The sequence below is a fragment of the Monodelphis domestica genome, chromosome 1 (assembly GCF_027887165.1).
Source record: "Monodelphis domestica isolate mMonDom1 chromosome 1, mMonDom1.pri, whole genome shotgun sequence".
Classification (NCBI taxonomy): Eukaryota; Metazoa; Chordata; class Mammalia; order Didelphimorphia; family Didelphidae; genus Monodelphis; species Monodelphis domestica.
The window spans coordinates 679,012,243-679,034,555 of NC_077227.1; the positions used below are offsets into that span (position 1 = coordinate 679,012,243).

The 22,313-nt window shown below is 37.1% G+C and overlaps 1 protein-coding gene across 1 annotated transcript; it reads right to left on the reverse strand.

The window, feature by feature from the left end:
- Positions 1-1,335: 1,335 nt before the first annotated feature.
- On the reverse strand, positions 1,336-18,006 carry LOC100014784 (zinc finger protein ZFP2-like). The gene is made up of 5 exons (XM_007477060.2): positions 17,810-18,006; positions 14,709-14,803; positions 9,887-10,013; positions 8,941-9,036; positions 1,336-5,982 (listed from the first exon to the last, which is right to left on the reverse strand). The coding sequence occupies exons 1-5, from the start codon at positions 17,832-17,834 to the stop codon at positions 4,004-4,006; spliced, it is 2,322 nt and encodes a 773-aa protein (XP_007477122.1). The 5' UTR covers positions 17,835-18,006; the 3' UTR covers positions 1,336-4,003.
- Between the last annotated feature and the right edge of the window lie 4,307 nt (positions 18,007-22,313).

Consider the following 22,313-nt stretch of genomic DNA (forward strand, 5'->3'; position numbering starts at 1 on the left):
ATAACAGTCCCATACCTATGTGCAATCATCCTGCTAAGTGTAGAGCTACAAGGATAAAAGTAAAATCATTCCTTTTCTATTCCTAAAGACTATAATCTCCTGGGATATATATATATATATATATATAAATATAAATATATATATATTTATATATATATATATACATATATGTTCATGAAAATTTCAGTAAGAAAGAGCACTAACAACCAAGTATTATATATCATGCAAATACTCCTATAGAAAATGATACTTAAACTGAGTCCTTAAAAAAAGAGACTACTAAGAAGCAGAAATAAGAAGGGTGTATATTCCAGGCATTGGAGACAGCCATGTAAAAGTATAGATTAAGGAAAGCAAGAGCTTAGAAAAAGAACTAAATCTTACTGAAAAAATGGACTCCTTGAAAATGAGAATTGGACAAATGGAAGCTAATGACTCCTGGAAGCATCAATAAGTAATAAAACAAAGTCCAAAGTCTGAAAAAAAAAATAGAAGAAAATGTGAAATATCTCATAGGAAAAACAACTTACCTGGAAAATAGATTGAAGAGATAATTTAGGAAACATTGGACTATATGAAGCTATGAAACAATAAAAAAAAAGCCTAGATGCCATATTTCATTCAAGAAATCACAAAACTGCCCAGAGATCTTAGAATCAGAGGGCAAAATAGAAACTGAAAGAATCTACTGAACAAAACCCTAAAATGAAATCTCCCAGTAATGTTATATAGTCAAAACCCAGATGTCAAAGTTAGAATTTCTATATTCTCCTTTAGAATATGGCCTCCTAATGTACTAGATTGTCCTAGTTTTTTTTTCTTAATGTCTTTTGCTCAGTATTTGAATTTATCTCATATCACCAGTGTTACTTTCTGTCTTTGAAGGTAGCACAGATTTAGACTATTGGCCTGCCCTACTTAAATCTTTCCAAATTAAATATATTTCCATAAATTACACTGATGAATTTTGGTTTTTTATTTACTCTGACACTCTATTTTTAAGTCCCTGAAATTGGTCAATTTATATTTAGCCTCAATTATTAGATGTTTTACCCTCTTATATGAAAAAATAAATGTTAAATTATTCAATTTATCAATAAGGCACCTAAATACTTAAAAATATGAATTCTGCTACTAACCTGTAAATAACTACTCTAAACAAAATTTCTCAAATGCTAAGGGCTCTTATCTTTATTGTGTTATGGAACTCATTGGCAGTTTGTTGAAACCCAAGGACCCCTTCTCAGAATCTTTTAAAATGCATTAAAGACAGGATTACAAAGAAAAACAATCATATCAAAATACAGTTATGAAAATGTTTAAAAAATTCACAGATTTTTCCTTTTAAAAAAATCAAAGCTTTAATTTGAGGTTATTTCATATTGACTCCTTCCCCCTTTGTTTTCCTAATACATAAAATACTGGTAGATCTTGATCTAAGATGTGAATTATTTAAAAAATTTATCTTTTTGGTTTGGGAGGTTGGCTATCATAGGCAGCAATGTATTCTAAGCATACCCTGAAAGATGTCTAGAACCCTCTGGAGGTGTATCCTGTAGATGTATCATCAACAGTCAAATGCCATGTACTGATATAATACTCCTTGTATTATGCCTACAGGTATCCCAGTGACACTGCTAACACATCACCTAAACACAAAATTGTTTTATTCCAGTGAGTACAAGTTGACAGGTATAAGAAATAAGATGGACCCCTGAAAAGGAGTTATCCTGAGAAGAAAGGCATAAGATAAGGGAACTGGTGAATTTCACCTCCAGGATTTTGAGTCTGGTGCTACTTATAGCTTCTTGTGTTAAAAAATGTTGCTGCTACCAAAGGGAAAATCCCTTCCTCTTATGGAGCTAACCAACCCAGAGTAGGGCCAGGGTTGAATCTGGCCTTCACTTTGGTGAGTAGTCAAGAGGAAAACAAAGAACTCTTATCAAGATTACTTCATGAAGTAATGTTCAAGCATGAGAATTATTTGAAACCTTTATACCTTTTAAGTTTTATACAGGACTTCACATGCATTATTTCATTTACATGCACTGCCACTTACTACCTTGGGCAAATTACTTATTCCTCTCTAGGCCTCAGATTCTTAATCTATAAAATAAGGGAATTGGCTTACATTATCTCCATCTTACCTGAACTACTAATCATTAATTCATTGGGTCAATAAATAAGCATCCTTGGGATAGTTATAGAATCAGGGCTCCATTTAGCTACATTAATAAGAAAATATCCATATTAAGATGTACCGAAGGGAAAATTATCTTTAAAGGGGAGAAGATGGGGTGGAAGGGAGAAGAGACTTCTGGAGCTCTGAGTATTAAACCCAAAAGTCAGGAATTAGTTTAATATCAGAGCAGGGGCCTTAAGCAGCTAATGCACCATTTATAGTCTCTCTGTAATATGAATTCATTGATATTTAGTCAGATAAACATTTTAAATAGAAGTTTCATGTCCTCAATTCATTTAAATTCAGTTCAATAATCTTCTATGTGAAGAATCGCATAATAGGTCCTGGGGAAAAATACTTTTAGGTACAACAGTCTTTGCCTTCATAAAACTTATTGTAGAGATGACATGTACACAGAATTATAATTTAAAATAATACATGTTCTACCAGGCACAAAGTGCTATGTGAAATCTGGAGATGGATCAGGATGTGGAGACCACAGGATTATGGATGACTTCTTAAAAGGAGCACTTTAGATGGATTTTAAGGATGAACAGCATTTAAGTGGTCCAAGAACTAAGCACAGGGAAGAGCCTAAACAGAAAATGTACAGTTTGGCTAAAGCAAAGAGTACATGAAGTGGAATAGTATAAGGCTGGAATGGCAAGCTGTTAAATTGTTGAGTATAGGTGTATTTGTATAGTAGGTGTAGGAGCTTCAATTGTTCTCTCTGTAAGCCATTGGAAACCATTAAACATTTTAGAATGGAAGTATGAAATGATCAAATCTATGTGTGAAAGTGGCAACCTAGTAAAGGAAGAATTGGAAGGGCAATAGGAAAGACCTTACTTGTTATATTGTTTGAAGCAGGCACTAGGAAAGACATATTAGGAAGATGAGGGTGGGAACACAGTAAGAAAAGCATGCACTAGTTTATAATAGAGATATTGTGTTCTATCCCTTACTACACTGTAACCTCCATGACTGTAGGCAAAACATATCATTATATCTCTGTATTTAAACAAAGACTTGCAAAGTTCTCTGCTCACAAAAAAAAAAAGACTAAGTGAATGTTAAATGAAAAAATAAATAAGTGATATAAAACTAAAAAAAAATGGTTAAGTAATTGAGTATGAGAAGCAAGAAAGAGGGACGAATCAAACATAAAGCCAAGGTTTCAAATACAGCAAAATGAGGGAAAATGGTGGCACCAATGACAAATAAATAAGCCAAAAGAAAGAGCAGATTTAGGGGCAAAGGCAAAAAAATAAGTTCAGCTTTAGACATGAAGGGTTTGAAATGTTAGTAGGGCTTAAACTAAGTCAATACTGTCAATAGTAGGGCACATAAATCTGGAGCTTGGGAAAGAGCTATGAGCTAGAGATAATGATCTGGGAGTTTTTCATAGTTTATATAGTTGTAGGCATGGAAATAAATGATAATGTCAAGACATAAAATAAAGGGAAAAGAGGAAGAAGAACATAACTTTGGGAAATTACCTCCTTAAGTTGTCTAGAAGTAGATGAATAACTAATTAAGGAGGTAGAAGAGAAAATGAAAAGATTGGAGGGGAATCAGAAGTGGGCTGTTTTTGAAGTTTAGGGAGGAGAAACTAAGTAGAAAGACAGGTATTCAGTAATGTCAGATATCATAGCAAGATCAAAGAGATGAGAATAGGAAATGCTACCAGGTTTGGTAACTGGTAAGTTTTGAGAGAATAATTTTGGTAGACATGTTAGGATGAATGTGGACATGGACAAGAGGGGCACAGAGTGAGGTGTGTTTAGGTTGTAACCTGCAAGAGTACCCACATCAATGAGCTCATGGATCGACTGAAGTATTGTTGAGATGAGGGGTTTGAGCTTCACAAGACTTCTCTCCAATGTAACTTTTCTGATGACCAAGGGATGAGTTGTGGTTGAAGGCTTTACCACTTTTGTTATTTTTTAAGGGTTTCTTACTTGTATGATTTCTCTGATGATGACTATGTTGTCGGCTCCATTTATGTGGTTCCTTTCGAGTATGAGTTTTGAGATGGGAAGTAAGGGATGAGTTATGTTTGAAAGCTTTCCCACATTCATTACATTCATAAGGTTTCTCTCCTGTATGAATTCTCTGATGTACAGTAAGATGGATGATCTGAATGAAGGCCTTCCCACATTCATTACATTTGTGAGGTTTCTCTCCAGTATGGATTTTTTGATGGCAAGCAAGGGATGAACAGTTACTGAAGCATTTACCACATTCATTGCATTTATAAGGTTTCTCTCCAGTATGAATTCTTCGATGGTTTTTAAGGGATGATCTATGGTTAAAGGCTTTCCCACATTCATTACAAGTATAAGGTTTCTCTCCAGTATGAATTCTCTGATGGTAGGTAAGGTAAGAACTATCCATAAATGCTTTGCCACATTCTTTACATTTATATGGTTTCACTCCAGTATGGATTCTCAGATGGGAACTAAGGGATGATCGGTGATTGAAGGTTTTCCCACATTCATTACACATGTGAGGTTTTTCTCCAGTATGAATTCTCTGATGTACAGTAAGTTGAATGCTCTGGATGAAGACTTTCCCACATTCATTACATATGTGGGGTTTCTCATCAGTATGAATTCTTTGATGGACAGTGAGCTGTGTCCTACGTATAAAGGCCTTCCCACATTCATTACATTTGTGGGGATGTTCCCCAGTATGAATTCGTTGATGTGCAGTAAGTTCTGTATTCCGGATAAAGGCCTTTCCACATTCATTGCATTTGTGGGGTTTCTCTCCAGTATGAATTCTTTGATGTACAGTAAGTTGTGTGCTACGTCTGAAGGCTTTCCCACATTCATCACACATGTGAGGTTTCTCTCCAGTATGACTTCTCTGATGGACAGTAAGTTGTATTCTCTGGATAAAGGCTTTCCCACACTCATCACACTTATGGGGTTTCTCTCCAGTATGAATTCTTTGATGTACAGTAAGTTGTGTATTCCGGATGAATGCCTTTCCACATTCATTACACTTGTGGGGCTTCTCTCCAGTATGAATTCTCTGATGGTAAGTAAGTTGTGTGCTCTGTCTGAAAGCCTTTCCACATTCATTACACAAGTGAGGTTTTTCTCCAGTATGGATTCTTTGATGTACAGTAAGTTGTGTGCTCCGTCTGAAGGCTTTCCCACATTCATTGCATTTATGGGGTTTCTCTCCAGTATGAATTCGTTGATGTACGTTAAGTTGTGTGCTACGTCTAAAGGCTTTTCCACATTCATTGCATTTATGGGGTTTTTCTCCAGTATGAATTCTCTGGTGTTCAGTAAGGCCAGTTTTTTGACTGAAGGTCTTCCCACATTTGTTGCATTCAAAATTTTTTTCTCCGGAATGAAGTCTATGACTTTGAATAAGGTTTGTATTATTATAGTTAAAGGATGTCTCACATTCATTATACTTAGAAAGCTTCTTTGCTGAGGAGATTCTATTGCATTTAACTAAATGTGGACTGAAATTCTTTCCATATTCATCACATTTGTTGGGACTGCTTCCTATAGGAATTCTCTGTTGAAAAAGAGTTGACTCTTGATTGAAGCTTTCCCCAAATTTATTTTCATGGCCTTTCACTTTACTGGAAGTTGTTCTGTGAGTGAATTTTCCTTGCCTGGAAGGTCCCTCTGACCTGATATCATATTCCCTGGCTTCTCCCAATATAGGGCCCCAGGGATTATCCCAAATGAATCTGTCTTTGGATGATTCTTCTATAAAAATACCCAGCTTCCAAGCTGATGCTTTGATTTCAGATCTTTCAAGTTTCTCCCCATCTGAAATAAATAAATAAAGATGTGATTATTTCCTATCCTTTCTCATCCAGTAAGAGTTACCATCATGCTAACAAATAGAACGTGAATTCAGGAAGCCCTGGTTTCAAGTTCTACCTCTAAATCTTCATCCTTGTGGCATGAGCCTATGCTAGTCATTTAACTTTTCAGGGTTCCAGGCAAATCTCTAAGATTAGAAGTTTCACAACATGTACAGGTTTATATTGTGAAGAAGGAGATTCCTCATTGGGAAGTTAAAAAACAATAGCAACATTTATATTTATATAGTTTTGAGGTTTGCAAAGCATTATTATCTCATTAAGTTCTCACAATGACTGTGTGGTAGGTGCAATTATTATTCCTATTTTATAGATAAGGAACCTGAGGTTGAGAATAGTCAACTCATTTGTCGTGGGTCATAGAGTTAGTGTCAAAGACAGGATTTGAACTCAGCTTTTCTTCGGTACAGGGTTCTTACCTGCCTCTAAATACTCATGATATCACAAGTCTGGTCAAAGACCTTTAAATATATTTTCTTATTTAATCCCTACTATAGTCCTGTGAGGTAAGCAGGGCAGGTATTATAACGTTTTACAGATGAGGAAACAAACTAGTTAAGTGACTTGCCTAGGCATAGCTGGTACTAGAATCCAGTTTTGGAGTCTGAATGCAGGTGTTCATGCCACTACAGATGGTTAATTGATGTACTCTGCTACAGTCAGTAGCAGAGCCATTACTGACTCCAAATTCAGTATTTTCTCAACCATATCACACTGCCATTCTATTTTTAGTCCACCTTTTATTTTCAAGTTTAAAATACTAAAAGGATGATTTTTAAGTTAAATGAAAATCAAACTATAATTTTTTTGATGCTTAGGGAATAGGGATATGGATAGGATATGTGAAATTTTACTGGTATAGGAAATTTCCAGATGAAGAAATTCCCGTTACCAATGTGTTGAATTTAATTGCCTAGTAAAATCAATTTTCAAAGATAAAAAATACTTTTTGAGGGATTATTGATCAATTTTTGGGCTGAATAAATACCTCTGGGATGAGCTTTAGTACTTATTAAACTCCAAAAGACAAAGATTTTAACAAATCAGAAAAGTATGGAGGCTAAGAATATATATAATATTTAATCATAAGCCAACAATATGACAAGAATTTGTCTAAAATGCTTTTTTTTTAAACTTGTGATATTATATAGTAGTAGTCTCTCGGTAACCAAGGATGACGATTGTCTTTGTGCGTTTTCATCCATGGTGTATAGATGAGCGTGCACAAAGACACTTGTGTGTGAAGAAGATTGAAGAATGAGAATGGAAAATTCAAGAAATTTATCTTTCTCAGAATATAAGCTTTTTATTGTGTTATGTCATAATATTCATAGAGTTTATGACTGATAATGTACATGAAGAGTTATGATTTTAGATGTAAATTTTTTTCAGTTTTCCTTAGAGCAAGTATTCTTTCTGCTGAGCTTAATTTTCAGCAGAGATGAAGATGATTTTTCTGTTTATTTTGATAAATGGAAAGAAATGTCAGCTTAAAAGTACTCTTTTATAGATCTTGGTTATTTTACTTCTATATTTAGAAATGTACTGTGAACCTTAAAAATTCTCAGACCCTACTTCATAAGGTTGGATTGTGAACCTTAAAAATTCTCAGCCCCTATTTCATAAGGTTTGGTTAAGACCATTCCCCATTTTAAACAATGAAGGAACTTAGACCAGGAATGTGAGATCTCTACTCCACCCTTACTTAAGCCTGCTTTAGGGGAAGAAACTCCTTGCTGAACAATGAAAAATACTTAAACCCATACTTATAGTAAGGCAAAAGTTCTTAAGCTGTGCCTATTTTTAGAACTAATACAAAAGGGTGCTAAGTACCTATAAAGGTCAGGCAACTTGTGAATTTAGAAGGAGCAAAGAGGTGAGAACTTACTCAGAGGTTTTCAGGTATGAACTTAATAAAAAATTTAAGCCTTCTTAGGTGTGAATTAAGAATGATCTGTCCTTTGGAAAACGTCTACTGTGATTGGTAGATGTAAGAACTTAGGGGAGGTGACATAGGAGAAAATTAGCTTTAAAAGGGAGGTTAGAGAGAGCTGGGGACATTCAGATTCAGATTCAGGATTCAGCTGGGAAAGGCTGCCTTGAAGGACTCTCTTGGGGCTTCCTCTCAGAGATCTTGTGGTGAGTGGATAAAGGACTGACTGATCTTTCTCTTAGGGCTTGGGCCTGGGTTGGCCAGGGCTGGCCTATCCTTTTCTCATTATTTCCTTTTTTCTCTCTTTAATTCCTCATTTGTATGAAATTAAAAATCTCTATAAAACCCAGCAGACTTGGGTATATTTAATAATTGGGAATTTTTCCCTGGCGACCACCTTATATTTGATTTAAAAGAAGACTGTCTTGAAACCATATTTTCTAAGGTCACAATTTAAACCATCCACTCTTGTATCTGCCACAAGTTTATGTCTTCCACTATTTTAATCACTACAGTACTTAATGTTCTTATGCTCTCTAAAATAAAAATAATTAAATCTCAAATTTAGAGGTTGATCAATAAATGTATATTTCTCTTTAATGAAAATAGTTGCATGTTAGCTTTTGACATTATATCTATAAATAAGCAAAATTAATTGCCCTAATTATTGGCAAGGCACTCTGGCTCTTTAAAAGCACAGAAATAATGACCTGATCATATTTGGTATGTAGCATATTGGGCCTTTAGAAATATCCATTCTTTTCCCTGTGTTCTCTGGAACCATTGCTCCACTATTAATGAATTCTTTTTTATCCTAAATTCTTTCATTTTATGTCCTTTTTATCTTCTGGTGCCAAGAACTAGTCAGAGGTCTTTGAAAAAGTTCCTTGGTCAACATTTGGAAGGTTATCCTCATGACAAGTCAGCTAAATAACAGCTTGCAAATATAGCTAGTTAAACCTTACTCACCAGAAGAGGAATACCTTGGCACTCTTCCTTCTGGCATCCATGTTGCTTCTCTTTGTTCCAACTGGTAAATAATATCTGGTTTGGAAATTGGAATCCCTACATATGGAGAAAAAAATAGGAATTTCTGAAGAGAACTCAGAATCCTAGTTCCTTCCTCTTCAGGAAAAAGAAAACTTAGTGCCTACAGAGTTGTACAAGATCCCAAACTTAAGGTGCTGCACTGAGGATCAATGTCCAAAATAAGAAAGATGAGCATCCTGTTGTATTGTGCACTGGCTGAACTATATATAGTTACACCCCCTCCCCCCAATATGTTTTAGGAAGTACACAGATGAAATGGGACGCAGTTAAAGAGAGCATGAAGGATAGATACTATGGCCACTAAAGAGCATGTCGTGAGGCTTGTTTAAAAGTGAGGTTATCAGTCATGTAAAAAGTGAATTAAAATTTTAACAATTGGCTTGATCTGAAAGTAAAATAAGCTGTCTCTATAGGTAGTGGTTTTCCTTCATTGGAAGTTTTCAAGTGGAGGATGTATGAGGTGATATTGTAGAGAGGGATACTGTAGAAGGGATTGCTATTCAGGTATAGACTGAACCAGTTTTAAGTATCTTTTAATTCTGAAATAGTGTGTGTGTGTGTGTGTGTGTGTGTGTGTGTGTGTGTGTGTGTGTGTGTGTGTGTGTGTAATCAGGGGCATGGATGGAGTGGAAGTAAGGTGATGGTGGGAAGGGTAGTGGTTAAAGGTAGGGTCAACTATAGAAAAGATAAAGAAGAAAAAAAAGAAAACACTATTTATTAACTATAAAGGAATCATGAATTCCTGATTCCTGCAAGCAAGCCAAAACCCATTTAAAGTCCATTAGATAATTTTACACCTTTACCAATCAAGGACAAAAAACCTAGGAAAGACATATTCAGAGGTATAGAAGAAAGCCATTCTTACCCAGGGAAACTAGGTTCTTATAGTTTTCCAACATCACTTCCCTGTACAGGTCTTTCTGAGAAGGTTCCAGTTCTTGCCATTCTTCCTTGGTGAAGTCTACAGCTACATCCTTGAATGTTACTGATACCTGGAAAGAGCAAGCACATTCCCACATGACCAGGGCTTATTATCCCTTCATTCTGTGTCAGGAGTGGAAGAGTTTACCCATACACATTGTTTCCCCAAGTAAAGCACAGACATGGAAAGCGCTATACACAAAATTCCAAACCACGCAATTAACAGAGCTCTTATATCCATGCTCCAAATTAACACCAGTGATCACATTCGAAATACTAATTTCTAATTAGGTTCAACATGGCAGTCACACTGTTAGTATTCAAGTGAAACACTCTCTGATTACCAAATACCACCTCTTAACAAGGCCCTGAGGGAGAGACAAGCCAAGTGCCACAACCATTTCAACCGTCAGTTGCTGAAGGAGACAACCCAGAACTTTGGGTACAAGAGCATTCAGAATAGCAATTTCCCCCAGACCACCAGAACTAGTTCTAGCTCAGGTGCTACGACCATTAATGAGGAGGTGAATCCTTGTGGAGAAGAGGAACCACCTTCCTTACCATCATCACCACCACTACCACCTGCCACCAATAGGTAGATGGGCACAGGAGCCCTGGGAGAGGCAGCAGCCTACAAACTACCAGCCTTGCATCCAGCCCTGCCATCCTCTAGGGAGGCAACTCTTGTGGAGAAAGGCTCAGCCTTTCCCAGCTGTCACCCAATTGTTACAAACAGGGCAGATAAGCCAATCGACCTGGAACAGTTGCAACAGGCATTTCTCAAGAGAAGAAATACAAGCTATCCACAACCACAGATATCCAATAATAATAATAGAAATACAAATTAAAATAAATCTAGGGCTGCACTTCAACCTTGTCAGATAGGCAAGGAGAACAAAAATGTTGGAAGGTTTTGGTAAAACCATCACAATAATGCATAACTGAGAGAACAGCAAATTGATCCAACTATTCTGAAGTTATTTGGAACTACATCTAAAAAGTCACTAAATTTTACACTCCTTTTGACCTAGTGATATCATTAATAGGCTTATACCCAGAGATCAAAGACAGCAAAAGAATCCATATGTATAAAATATTTATAGGGGCATTTGTTGAAGAAATTGAAACAAAGTTAAGTACCCATTAATGGGGACACAAGACAAACAAATTACAGTATATATCAAGAATATTACTGTGCTTTAAGAAAAGATGAAAAGGACAGATTCAGAGAAAATAAGGATGAATGTATGAAGTGATAAAGAATGAAGTAAGCAGACCCAGAACTATTTCTAAAATGATCATAACACAGTAAAGGAAGAGAACTTTAAAGTACTGAAGAACTCTGATAAATGCAAACTATAACTCCAAGCCTGGAAATGAAACATGATTGCCACTTCTTAGTGAAGCAGAGAGAAACTGATGGTAGAGATGAGATAAACATTTTCAGAAACAGCCAATACAAGGACCCAACCAGCACAGTCTTATGATTTTCTCTAGCTCTGTTTCACAGCAGCACACAATTAGGAGCGAAGGAGATGGAAGGAATCCAAGGTCATTACTTATGAAACTAATTCACCAAGGCGCTGAGATGGGACAGGCAGAGTGTGTAGTTCTGTAAAAACTGTGGGAGGAATGCTATATAGTGCAAAATTAGCAGAGGCTGGCAAGAGAAGCTGAAGACAAAAGTTTTTTAAATTGAGTTTGCAAACTCAACTAGTTTAAGAGAAGAGAGGACCAAAGAAAGGGCAAGACTTTTGCTTGGAGTAGATGGGATGATATACAACAATTGAAAATGGAAAGCAAAGCTACTCAAATTGTATTTTTTTTAAACAAAGGAAAGTAAGCTGTGTTTTCTTGTAAAAATTGTATTTGGTCCTGATTGATATGGTAGAGATGAGACATAATTATAGATATGACATGTTCTTCGTGTGATTTGTAAACTTGAAGGATTTTTTCCTTCATCATTTTGAAGTTTAATAAAGACTTATATGTACACACAAATATGGGAAAATTGAATTTTAAACTTCTTGTTAGGGTTCTCTAAGATTTTTTCCTTTGGAGAGAGATATGAATATAGAAAAATATTCTATATGTGGAAGGGAGGAAATCTTTTCAATGGCTTCAGGTCTGACTTAAGAACCAAGCTAAAGAATTATTATTTTTTCTATTGTTTCAAGGATAAAAATAATAGTAAATAATAATAGCTAGCATTATACAGAGCTTTAAAGTTCATACAAAGGTTTGTAAAATGCTATACAAAGATCCTTATAAAAACCCCATAAGGTTGATGCTATTATCCCCATTTTACCAATGAGGAAGTTGGGGCAAAGTGATTTGCTCAGGGTCACCTAGTTAGAAAGGCTAGATTTGGTCTTCCTGACTTCAAACCCAGCACTCTAACCCATTTTGCTACCTAGTTGTCTACAAACTCTTTGTCTTGGCATTTAACAATATGGATCCAAGTTACTATTTCCAGACATTTCACATTTCCCCCCTTAAAACATTATATTATCACTGGCAGTCGCTCAGCTATCATGTGACATTTCTTTTAGGACTCAAGGACGTAGCTTATCTGAATCAGATGACTTCAAGTAATCAACTCGTCTTTTGAAATCACTTGCCCAAGCAGCTAGCTCTGCTGGTGTTCCACTGATATTGAATAATTCTAAAAACCGAATCCATGATCATTTCCCATAACTAACCTCATGCATATATCCCTATTTCTGTTAAAGGTATTATCCCAATTACCCAGCATTGTACTCTTTTACACAACCCTCCCACATTCAATCAGTGTTCAAGTCCTGTTGACAGTATCTCCCCAGCAGCGTTCCTAACTGTCCCTTTCTTTAAACTGCATCTGACTTTAGAGAACAGCTTGTGCTTCAGCTTGCTAGGATATGACTTGTAAGGTTAAAGGTTGTTCCCCCTCATTAAGAAACAGAGAGGGGACAGCTGGGTCGCTCAGTGGATTGAGAGCCAGACTTAGAGATAGGAGGTCCTGGGTTCAATTCTGGCCTCAGACACTTCCTAGCTCTGTGACCCTGGGCAAGTCACTTAACCCCCACTGCCTAGACATTTACCACTCATCCGCCTTAGAACCAATACATAATATTGATTCTAAAACAGAAGGTAAAGGTTTAAAAAACCAACAGGCTAGTAACACTGTCAGGGGAGACAAAGTGATGGATAACAAAAGATTTTATGGAAATAGAATTAATATATATTAAGTTTTACTCAATAATAATCTTTTTGTGTGTATGTCTTTTTTCATCAATGGGGCTCTTTGAAGGCAGACTTCTTAGAATTCTTAGGTCGTAGAATTCTTAGGCCTGTTTCCCTTTAAAATTTAGCTCAAAATAAGCAAATGGTGTGTACGACTGAAAGAAAATACTATGGCTTGCTATTTAGGTAGTACTTTAATTTTTATAAAATATTACACATATAAATTAATTTGATCTGGTCAAGTAGGCCAGAACATGATGAACTGTCAGGGCCAAGCAATTCTCAAAGATCATCTACTAAGTTACAAAATAGGAAGAAAGGAAATAAAGTATCTTTTAAGTGCTTACTTTGTACCAGAAAATACCCTTACAGATAAAATTACAGATTGTTGATAAATAGCTAGGAATCATTAGTGTAAATAATGAGTGTTCTGAAATTGTCCATGAATTCAGATTTGTACTAGTCAAAGCTACACACACACACACACACACACACACACACACGAATATTTTAGGGTTTCATTATTTAAATTAATGGGGTAAACTAAGCACTATAAGTACTAAGGGTAGTATTGTTGCTGTATTACAAATGAGAAAATATAATTTAAAAAAGATTAAATGAAGCCTACATCAAATCTATAGGAGGCAGCAAGATGGCTAGTGGATAGAGCTTGTCTTGGAGTCAGGAAGACCTGAATTCAAATCCAGCCTCATATGCTCACTTTATGTGTGACCCTTGGCAAGCCACTTAACCTTTGTTTGCCTTAATTCACTGGAAAAGGAAAGCATAAACTACTCCCATATCTCTTCAGGGCAGCCAGGCAGCAAAGCAGACAGAATGCTGGACCTGGAATTAGGGAAACCTGAGTTCAAATCTGCCCTTAGACATTAACTAGATGTGTGAGTCTGAACAAGTCACTTCACTGTGTATGTCTCAGAATCTTCATCTGTAAAACAAGCTGGAGAAGGAAATAGCAAACTCTTTTAGTATCTTTGCCAAGAAAATTCCAAAAGAGGTCACAAAGAGTCAGGAACAATCCTTATGATTAAATAACAGTGTCACTTCTAGGTCTTTGTTCATTCAAATCCAGTTCTCTTTCTGTTCTGCTATAATGCTTGAATGAATAATCAAACATAGAGAGGAAAAGGATACTGAGAAAGGGCATGAAGTAAGATAATGATAGGCATTCTCTAAAGAGTTCTGTGGTTTAGTAGGAAAAATAGAGAACTGAAGGTTGAGAAATGTGGTTTCTAGACCAAATCCTACCTCTGAAAATCCTGAGCTTTACATCGAGTCTAAGTAAAGTCTAAGTAAAGAAGTCGTACTAAATAGATAACCTCTAATATCCTTTCCAGCTCTCACAATCTAATAACTACTTCAATGGAGAGAATATGCTATGCCTTCTTAGAGAAAGCAATTAAGGTAGGATTCAGATCTTTGTAGAGAATTTGAATGGGCAGGAAAGCCTAAGGACAGAAGAAAGAAAAGCATCCATATTCTGAGAGCTGAGATAGCATTTTAGGAGACAAAAAGCCCCAACTTACCTGGGACCTGGCTGTTAGGAGTCCAGAGATCATTCCTTTGTCTTCTTCCAATATGCTTTGTCTTAGAAGAAGGGCAGAGCCTTGAGAAGGCAGAGCTGGGAGAGAAGAAAATAGTTAAGATCTTGGAAAGTACTCTTGACTTGCAGGAACCAAATTCATTAGGCTAAAAATCCCTACATGTTAGGGAGATATCAATGTAAGCACTTTACAGGAAGGTTGATGATAACTCAGGAGTGGTCCTAAACTCTTCTGGGATCAGAGAAGAAACGTGGACTTTATATGAAACTCCTGACTATGAAAACAACAGGCTCCAAGGGAAAGAAAGAGCTCTGACTTGGGAATTAGAACCCATAGGTTGAATTCATATTTCTGTGACTGAGTGAGTGTATATACAATGTACCCGAGTCACCTCATTTTGCCACTCTTTGTCTCTCTTTCATGATTATCATTATTGTTCCTCTCCAAAACGTTCTTATTTCTATTGAGGGCACCACCATCCTTCTAATCTTCTGAATTTACAACTCTGGCATTATCCTTGACTTCTCACTCTTCTTCCTCCCACACATCCTATCAGTTGCCACACTGTATAGTTTTTATGTCCACATCTTTCACAATTATCCCCTTCTCAAGATTTAAATAACTTTAGAGAGGTAGGCCAAGACTATATATACAGTATAAAGGTACTCAAAACAACTCTGATTCAGTTGGAAAACAACAGACATGTAAAAACAGCTATTATTTTTATATATACTATAATCACATACACATAATATAGTTCAGTTTCTTGTCACTTCTAGCCTGAACTACTGAAATTAACTCCTAATTGGTCTCACAGGCTCATGTCACTCACCACATCAACCACATGAGTACCAAAGTGGTTTTGGCCTGATTTTAATCAGTTACTTCCCTATTTAATAAATTCCATTTTATTGTGTAGTCTTTATTGCCCCTAGGATAAAGAAAAAACCAAAAATCTGTTTTTTTAAATCTTTCCTTCTGTTTTAGAATCAATACTATATATTGATTCCAAGGCAAAGCAGAGGTAAGGGCTAGGCAACGGGTTGCCCAAGGTGACACAGCTAAGAGGTTCTCAATCTACTGAGCCTCCTCATTGCCCCTCTATTTGGTTTTTAAAGCCCATCACAATGTAGTAGTGACCTATCTCTCTAACTTTGTTGCTTTTTTCTCTGGACACCATGGTCTAGCCAAACAAGTCTTCTTCAAGTTCTTCTCCCAACCTCAATTGCAATATTAGTAACTATTTTCTGAGATTTTGCACTGGCTGTTCCTCATGCCTATATATCACAAACTCTTACTTTTTTTTCAAACTGAGATCATGTATCACTTTCTTCATAAATTCTTTCCTGATCCCTCAACTGCTAGACCCAACATCTCTAAAGTATCATATATTTATTCTGTATATATTAATATATTTACAGGTTATCTCTTCTCCCAAATAGAATGTAAGTTTCACAAAAACAGGAATTTTCTAATTTTTATCTTTGTTCTTGGCACAAAGGTCAATTAACTTCCCTGAATATCAGTTTCCTCATGTATAAAAAGAGGGGTTTAACCAGATGATCTCTAAGGTCCCTTCTAGCTCAGTCTATGATCCTATATAATGTTGTAGTCAGACAGTATAAAGGGACTCAAAACAATTCTGATTCAGTTGGAAAACAACAGATATATAACAGCTATTATTTTTATACATATTATATACATAATACATAGTGCTTTGCAAAATGTTTTACAAATATGACATCATTTTATCCTTACAAAATCCCTAGGAGGGAGTTTCTATTATTATCTTTCTTTTACATGAGGAAACTGAGGCAAAGAGGTTAAATGACTAGGTGGGAAGCATAAAGGCTGTGTCTGAAGCTGGATTTGTACTCAGCTCTTCCTAATTCTAAGCCTATTGCTCTTTCTTAAGCCAGAATAGCCCACAACGGTGTTTCTTCAAATATACCAAGAAAAATTGCCGAACTTTTCATCCCTGTCAGAAGAATAGTGTGATTATGTAGGTTCAGTCATTAACATATTCACTCTCTCCAAAAGACTGTATGGCATAGCAAATAGACTGGCTTTGGAATCAGGAAAACCTGGTCTTAAATCTCACTGAGTTCTGTAACCTTGGGCAAGTCACTTGACCTCTAAGTCTCAATTTCCTGAGTGAGGACTCCCTGGGCCTCCAAGGTCCCTTCTATTTGTGGATGCACCACTCACTCTTGGTTCTCCCCTCCACAATCTTCCCCTTCCATCACCCCTTCCCCTCCTCCCCCCCAAAAACAAAAAGAAAAAGCAAAAAGAAAACACATCCTCCAACTCTCCCCTTCTCCCAAGACCGACAGGGTAGGCTGACTATTCATTCATTCATCTATTTATCCATCCATCCATCCATCCACACATCCGCAGTCTCCTGGCTCCCTACTCTCCCTCCCCCTCCCCCCACAGGCTATGGACTAGAGGGGCTCCCTTGCCCACCTCCCTTTCTGCCTCCCCAGGCCTTGCAGGGCACACTCGGGCACAGACAACACAGACTCAAATACACAGATAGACACACACCGCCCCATCTCATTCCCTCTCCCCCAGGCCCTAAAGAGTATGCTCATACACAGAAACACAAGCTGAAATGCACACACACACACTCCGTCCCCCACCCCGCCCCCACCGCAGGGCACACGGCTGTTACACACGCCACTCATACACAGACACACACCCTCTCCCCACCTCCACAGGCCCCGCGGGACAAACTCGAACAGACACAAGGCGCCTCCCCCCCCCTTTTCCCCACCTCCCCAGGCCCTGCAGGGCACACTCAGACACAGACACAGACACATTCTCTTTCTTTCTACCCCCACAGGGCAGAGCTATGTTATACACAAGCACTCGTCCCCAGATCGGGCAGGGCACTCTGCTCAGATAGAGACAGCTGAACAGACACACTCTTTTCTATCTCTACCCCCGCCCCTCTGGGTCCAGCAAGGCACACTCATACACACACCCCGGGCCCCTTCCCCCACGATCTCCGCTACTTCTGGCAGCCGAGGCCGCCGCCCTCCAGAGGGGCGCGGAGCCCGGGGGCTCGCTTCCTCGCTCACCCATACGCCCGACAGATCGTTGCATCCAAGGAAAGAACAAAGCGCCTAGGAGCCCACTCCTACGCAGCCCTAGACGGGCAGGCAGGCTGCTCCACGAACCACACAGACACTGCGGGACTCAGGGACAGCGGGGACCGGAGGCACTGCTTAAGTACCAGAATAGGGGAGATGGAGTCTGGTGAAAGAAATGGGTCGTGTCGCAGGGGATTCTGGGGAATGTAGTTCAGAAGCTACTCTTATGTCACGTGTTCCTCTAGTCCGTGAATAACTGGGCTGCGGACTTTAAGAAACCTCTGATTGACGCCCTCCTTTGTTTCAGCCTTGGCAGAATAAAGTCGAGTGTCTTACGGTTGGCTAACTACGCATACTAGTGCTCTTGAACCCATCCTCTCTCACCTCACTGGGGTTTCCTCGCCATTCATTTGCAATATCTTTGCCTGCTGGCTTCTGCTCTCCGTGCCCTATTGAATCTGCTCATTTCAAGATCGCTGCTGGTCTAATAGTCCAATTTGTCCAATTTGGCAGGTTGAGAAAAACTCTCAGTTTAGCCACCAACTCCTACTCATTCGCATCTTTCTGCGGCTTTTATTTGATACTATTGGTAAACTCTTCCCGAAGAATTTCTCCCGCCCTTGACTCCTGGGATACTCTCTTCTGGTTCTAATTTTAGCAGTGGTTTTAAATTTCCTTCACTTGTTCTTGATCCTACTGGCCCCCCAAGCATGAATGTTTTCTCCTTCTCTCTCTGCTTTGGCAATCCCATCTGCTCTGTGAAGATTGGATTTAGCTATATCCTGATTGTAACAAGGAAGATAGTTAGCTCTTTCTTTATTGTGAAGATAAAATTGTAATCTCCTGATTTTAACAATGAAGGTATTTAGCTCTTCCTTTATAGTGAAGCTAGAATTGTAAAGTACAATCTAGTTTTAGATTTTAACTACAAAAAGGTGTTCAGTAACTACAAAAGGTGAACTTACCAAAAGAGGTGTTAAGTAACCCAAAAAGACATAATCTAACCAGAGAAGGTGAGAATTAAAGAGTGGGCAGTCCTGGAGAAAAGCGTGTGCTGTGATTGGTAGACATGAAAACTTAGAGGAGGTGACACAAGAGAAAAAGGTCTTTAAATAGAGGGGAAAAAAAACCATTGAACAGTCACCCAGGTCCTATCAGAGGAACGACTGGAAGACTGACACCCAGACTTCTTTTTAGACTGTTACCCTTGGAGAGAGAAAGGCTGATTTAGTGGACTTGCTTTTCCTTCTTCTGGCTGGGACTTAGAAATTCTAACTAGTATAATAAGTTCTCTCATTCCTTAATAATCTTCCTTTTATTGTAAATATTGTAAATAAACTATCATAAATTCTATTTAATTTAGTAATTCATTTTGGGATTTCTGGTGACTACCTAATTAATTCAGTGTCCAACCACAATAATTTTAACAGCTCCAACTGCTTTCTCTATGTAGAAGATTCCCATATATGTATCTAACTCTAATTTCTGCTTTGATTGTCCTGCTTGTCCTTTTGGATATAAAAACTTGACTCAAGTGCTTCAGATTCAACTTATTCCAAACTGAGTTCTATCACCTTCCTCTCTAAAACTGCTCCTCCCCAAATTGCCATCTTTGTTTATGAGACCACTGTCTAACCAATAAGCCAGTTCGAAACCCTGAAGTTAACCAAGATTTCCATTTCCCTCTTCTCCCCTTCTATCCAAATAATGGCTTAATTCCATCAGCTCTACTGTAAAGATTAAAATTTTAGGGAACTGAGGCAGGAAGAAATTAGTTTCTCTCTCTGCAAGGAGTATTATATTTTTAGAGGTTTATTGAAGATTAAAATATAAAGAAAACACAAGAAAAGCACGTGTCCAGGCCCAGAGAGCCTATTCACGACCACTCACATCTTGCTTGCTAGGTGGAGAGCTGGGTGTGCTCCAAAGCAGAAGTAGAAAAAAAAAGGGGGGGGGCAGAGCCTATTCACAACCAGGTTAAATACCCCAGGTGAGGTTACAAGGAGATTACAAAGCATTCTGGGGAAGTGGATCAAGGACTTATGGGGATTGAAGTCCTGGATTCAAGTCATTTTTTACACTACCATTACAACTTTTCTCACACTTCTCTCACTCTTCTCTCTACTCAAACTTCCACTACTCTATTTCTTCAATTCCTTACTCAAACCCATGTGACTAGCTTAATTTCCATGTTCCTCAATGAACTTATATGTAAAATGAAGGGATGAATTAAATGATCTGAGGGTCCCTCTAGCTCTAAATAAGAGGTCTTATGATCATATTATTCCTCTACCTGCACTCTCTGTTTCAGACCAAATAGAATACTAGCTAAATTCAACATGTTCTCTACCATCTCCCAGAATGTACAGTCCACCTCCAATACCTGAATGTATAAACTCCTTATCTCTGCCCTTCAGAATTCTTTGCATCCTTCAACTCTCAATTGAGCCACCTACATGAAGGCTTAGATCTCCTCAATCAAAAGTGTGTTCATCCTTTACCATTCACTAATTTTCAGATTGATATTTCTAGAAAACAGGTTTGACCATACCAATTCTCCTACTCAAGAAATTTCACTGGCTTCCCATTTCCTTTATTTAAAATTTTTAAGTTTTACTGATATTTTTCATGTTCATTTCATTTGCATTTTTAAAAAAATAATGTATTTTTTTGCTTGTTACATTAAAATATCCAATTAATTCCTTCCCTAACTCCCTTCTCTCCATTAGAGAAGATATCATTTGACAAAAAGATATATGTATATATGTGTGTGCATGTATTTATATATATATAAAACACCTTACTTATTTCTATTTATCAGTTCTTCCTCTGGAGATAAAAATACAGGAGTCATTTTTCAAACAATATTTCTGTTGCTGTATATAATATTCTCTTGGTTATTCTTGTTTCACTTCATAATTTCATGAAGGTTTTCCCATGTTTCCAAAATTAATTGGTTCATCATTTCTCATAGTGCAGTAGTATTTCATCACAATCATATGCCATAAATTGTTTAGGCATCCCCCAAATGATGGACATCTCTTTCATTTCCAGTTCTTTGCTGATACAAAGAGAACATATAGAGTCTTTCCCACCCCAACCCACCACCATCACCTTAGGAAATAAGCCTAATAATGGCATTGTTAGGTCAAAAGGTATACACAGTTCTATAACTCTTTGAGCATATTTTTGGATTGTTCTCGCATTTCCACCAACAGCATATTAGTGTTCTAATTTTTCCACATCCCCCTCCAACATTTGCCATTTTGCCCTTGTGTCATTTTAGCTAATCTGAGATGTGTGAGATGATATCTCAGAGTTGTTTTGATTTTCATTTCTCTAATAATGATTTAGAGCATTTTTCCATATAGTTATATATAGCTTTGATTTCTTCATCTGTCTATTCCTATCTCTTGACTATCAATTGGGGGATAACTCTTATTCTTATATATTTCACAAATTTCTCTATTTTAGATATGAGACCTCTATCTGAAAAATTGTCTATAAGTTCCACCTGTGCCCCCCGCTCCTCCACTCTCCCCAATTGACTACTGTCCTGAACTTGGCTATATTAATTTTATTTGTACAAAAACTTTTCAATTTAAAATATTCAACATTATTCATTTTATGTTTCTCAGTGCTTTCTATCTCTTGTTTATTTATGTTTTTCTCCTATTTATAAATCTGATGGGTAAAAAAAGTTCTCTAATCTTCAATTTTGCTTACATCTCCCTTTATACCTAGGTCATACATCCATTTTCATCTTATTTTGGTAAATGGTATAAGTCTGTGTTGATGAACTTATGGAATGTGTGTCAGAGAGGGCTTTTCCCCTCCCTCTTTTCCACTATACCTGAGGATGTTTCTCACATCACCAGCTTCTTTATCCAGAAACCTAATGGGAGTGCTTTGTCACTCTCCTCTCTGGGATAATGGGCAGCTCACAAGGGGCATGAGGGTTGCAGTTTGGGCACTTGATCTCTAAAAGGTTCTCCATCTCTGGTGTAAATTATTGGTCTATATCTAGTTTCTGTCAGAATGTTTTCCAGTTTTCTAACAATTTTTACCAAATAGTGAATTATTATACCAAAAACTTACATCTTTACTTTTGTCAAACACAAGGTTACTATAATATTTTATAACTATTTATTGTACGTTAGTTCTGTTCCATTAATCTAATTTTCTGTTTCTTAGCCAATAACATATAGTTTAGGTCATTACTGCTTTATAATACATATACTTTAAAATCTGGTACTGCTAAGACTCCACATTTTTTCCATTAATTTTAAAAAATATTCTTAGCCTTTTGTTTTTCCAAATAAATTTTATTATTTTTCTAGTTCAAGAAAATATTTTTTTTTGGTAATTTAATCGGGATGGCATTGGATAAGTAGACCAATTTAGCTAGGTTTGTAGTTTTAATTATATTACCTCTGCACATCCATGAACAAATGATATTTCTATAATTAGTTATATTCAACTTTGTATAAAA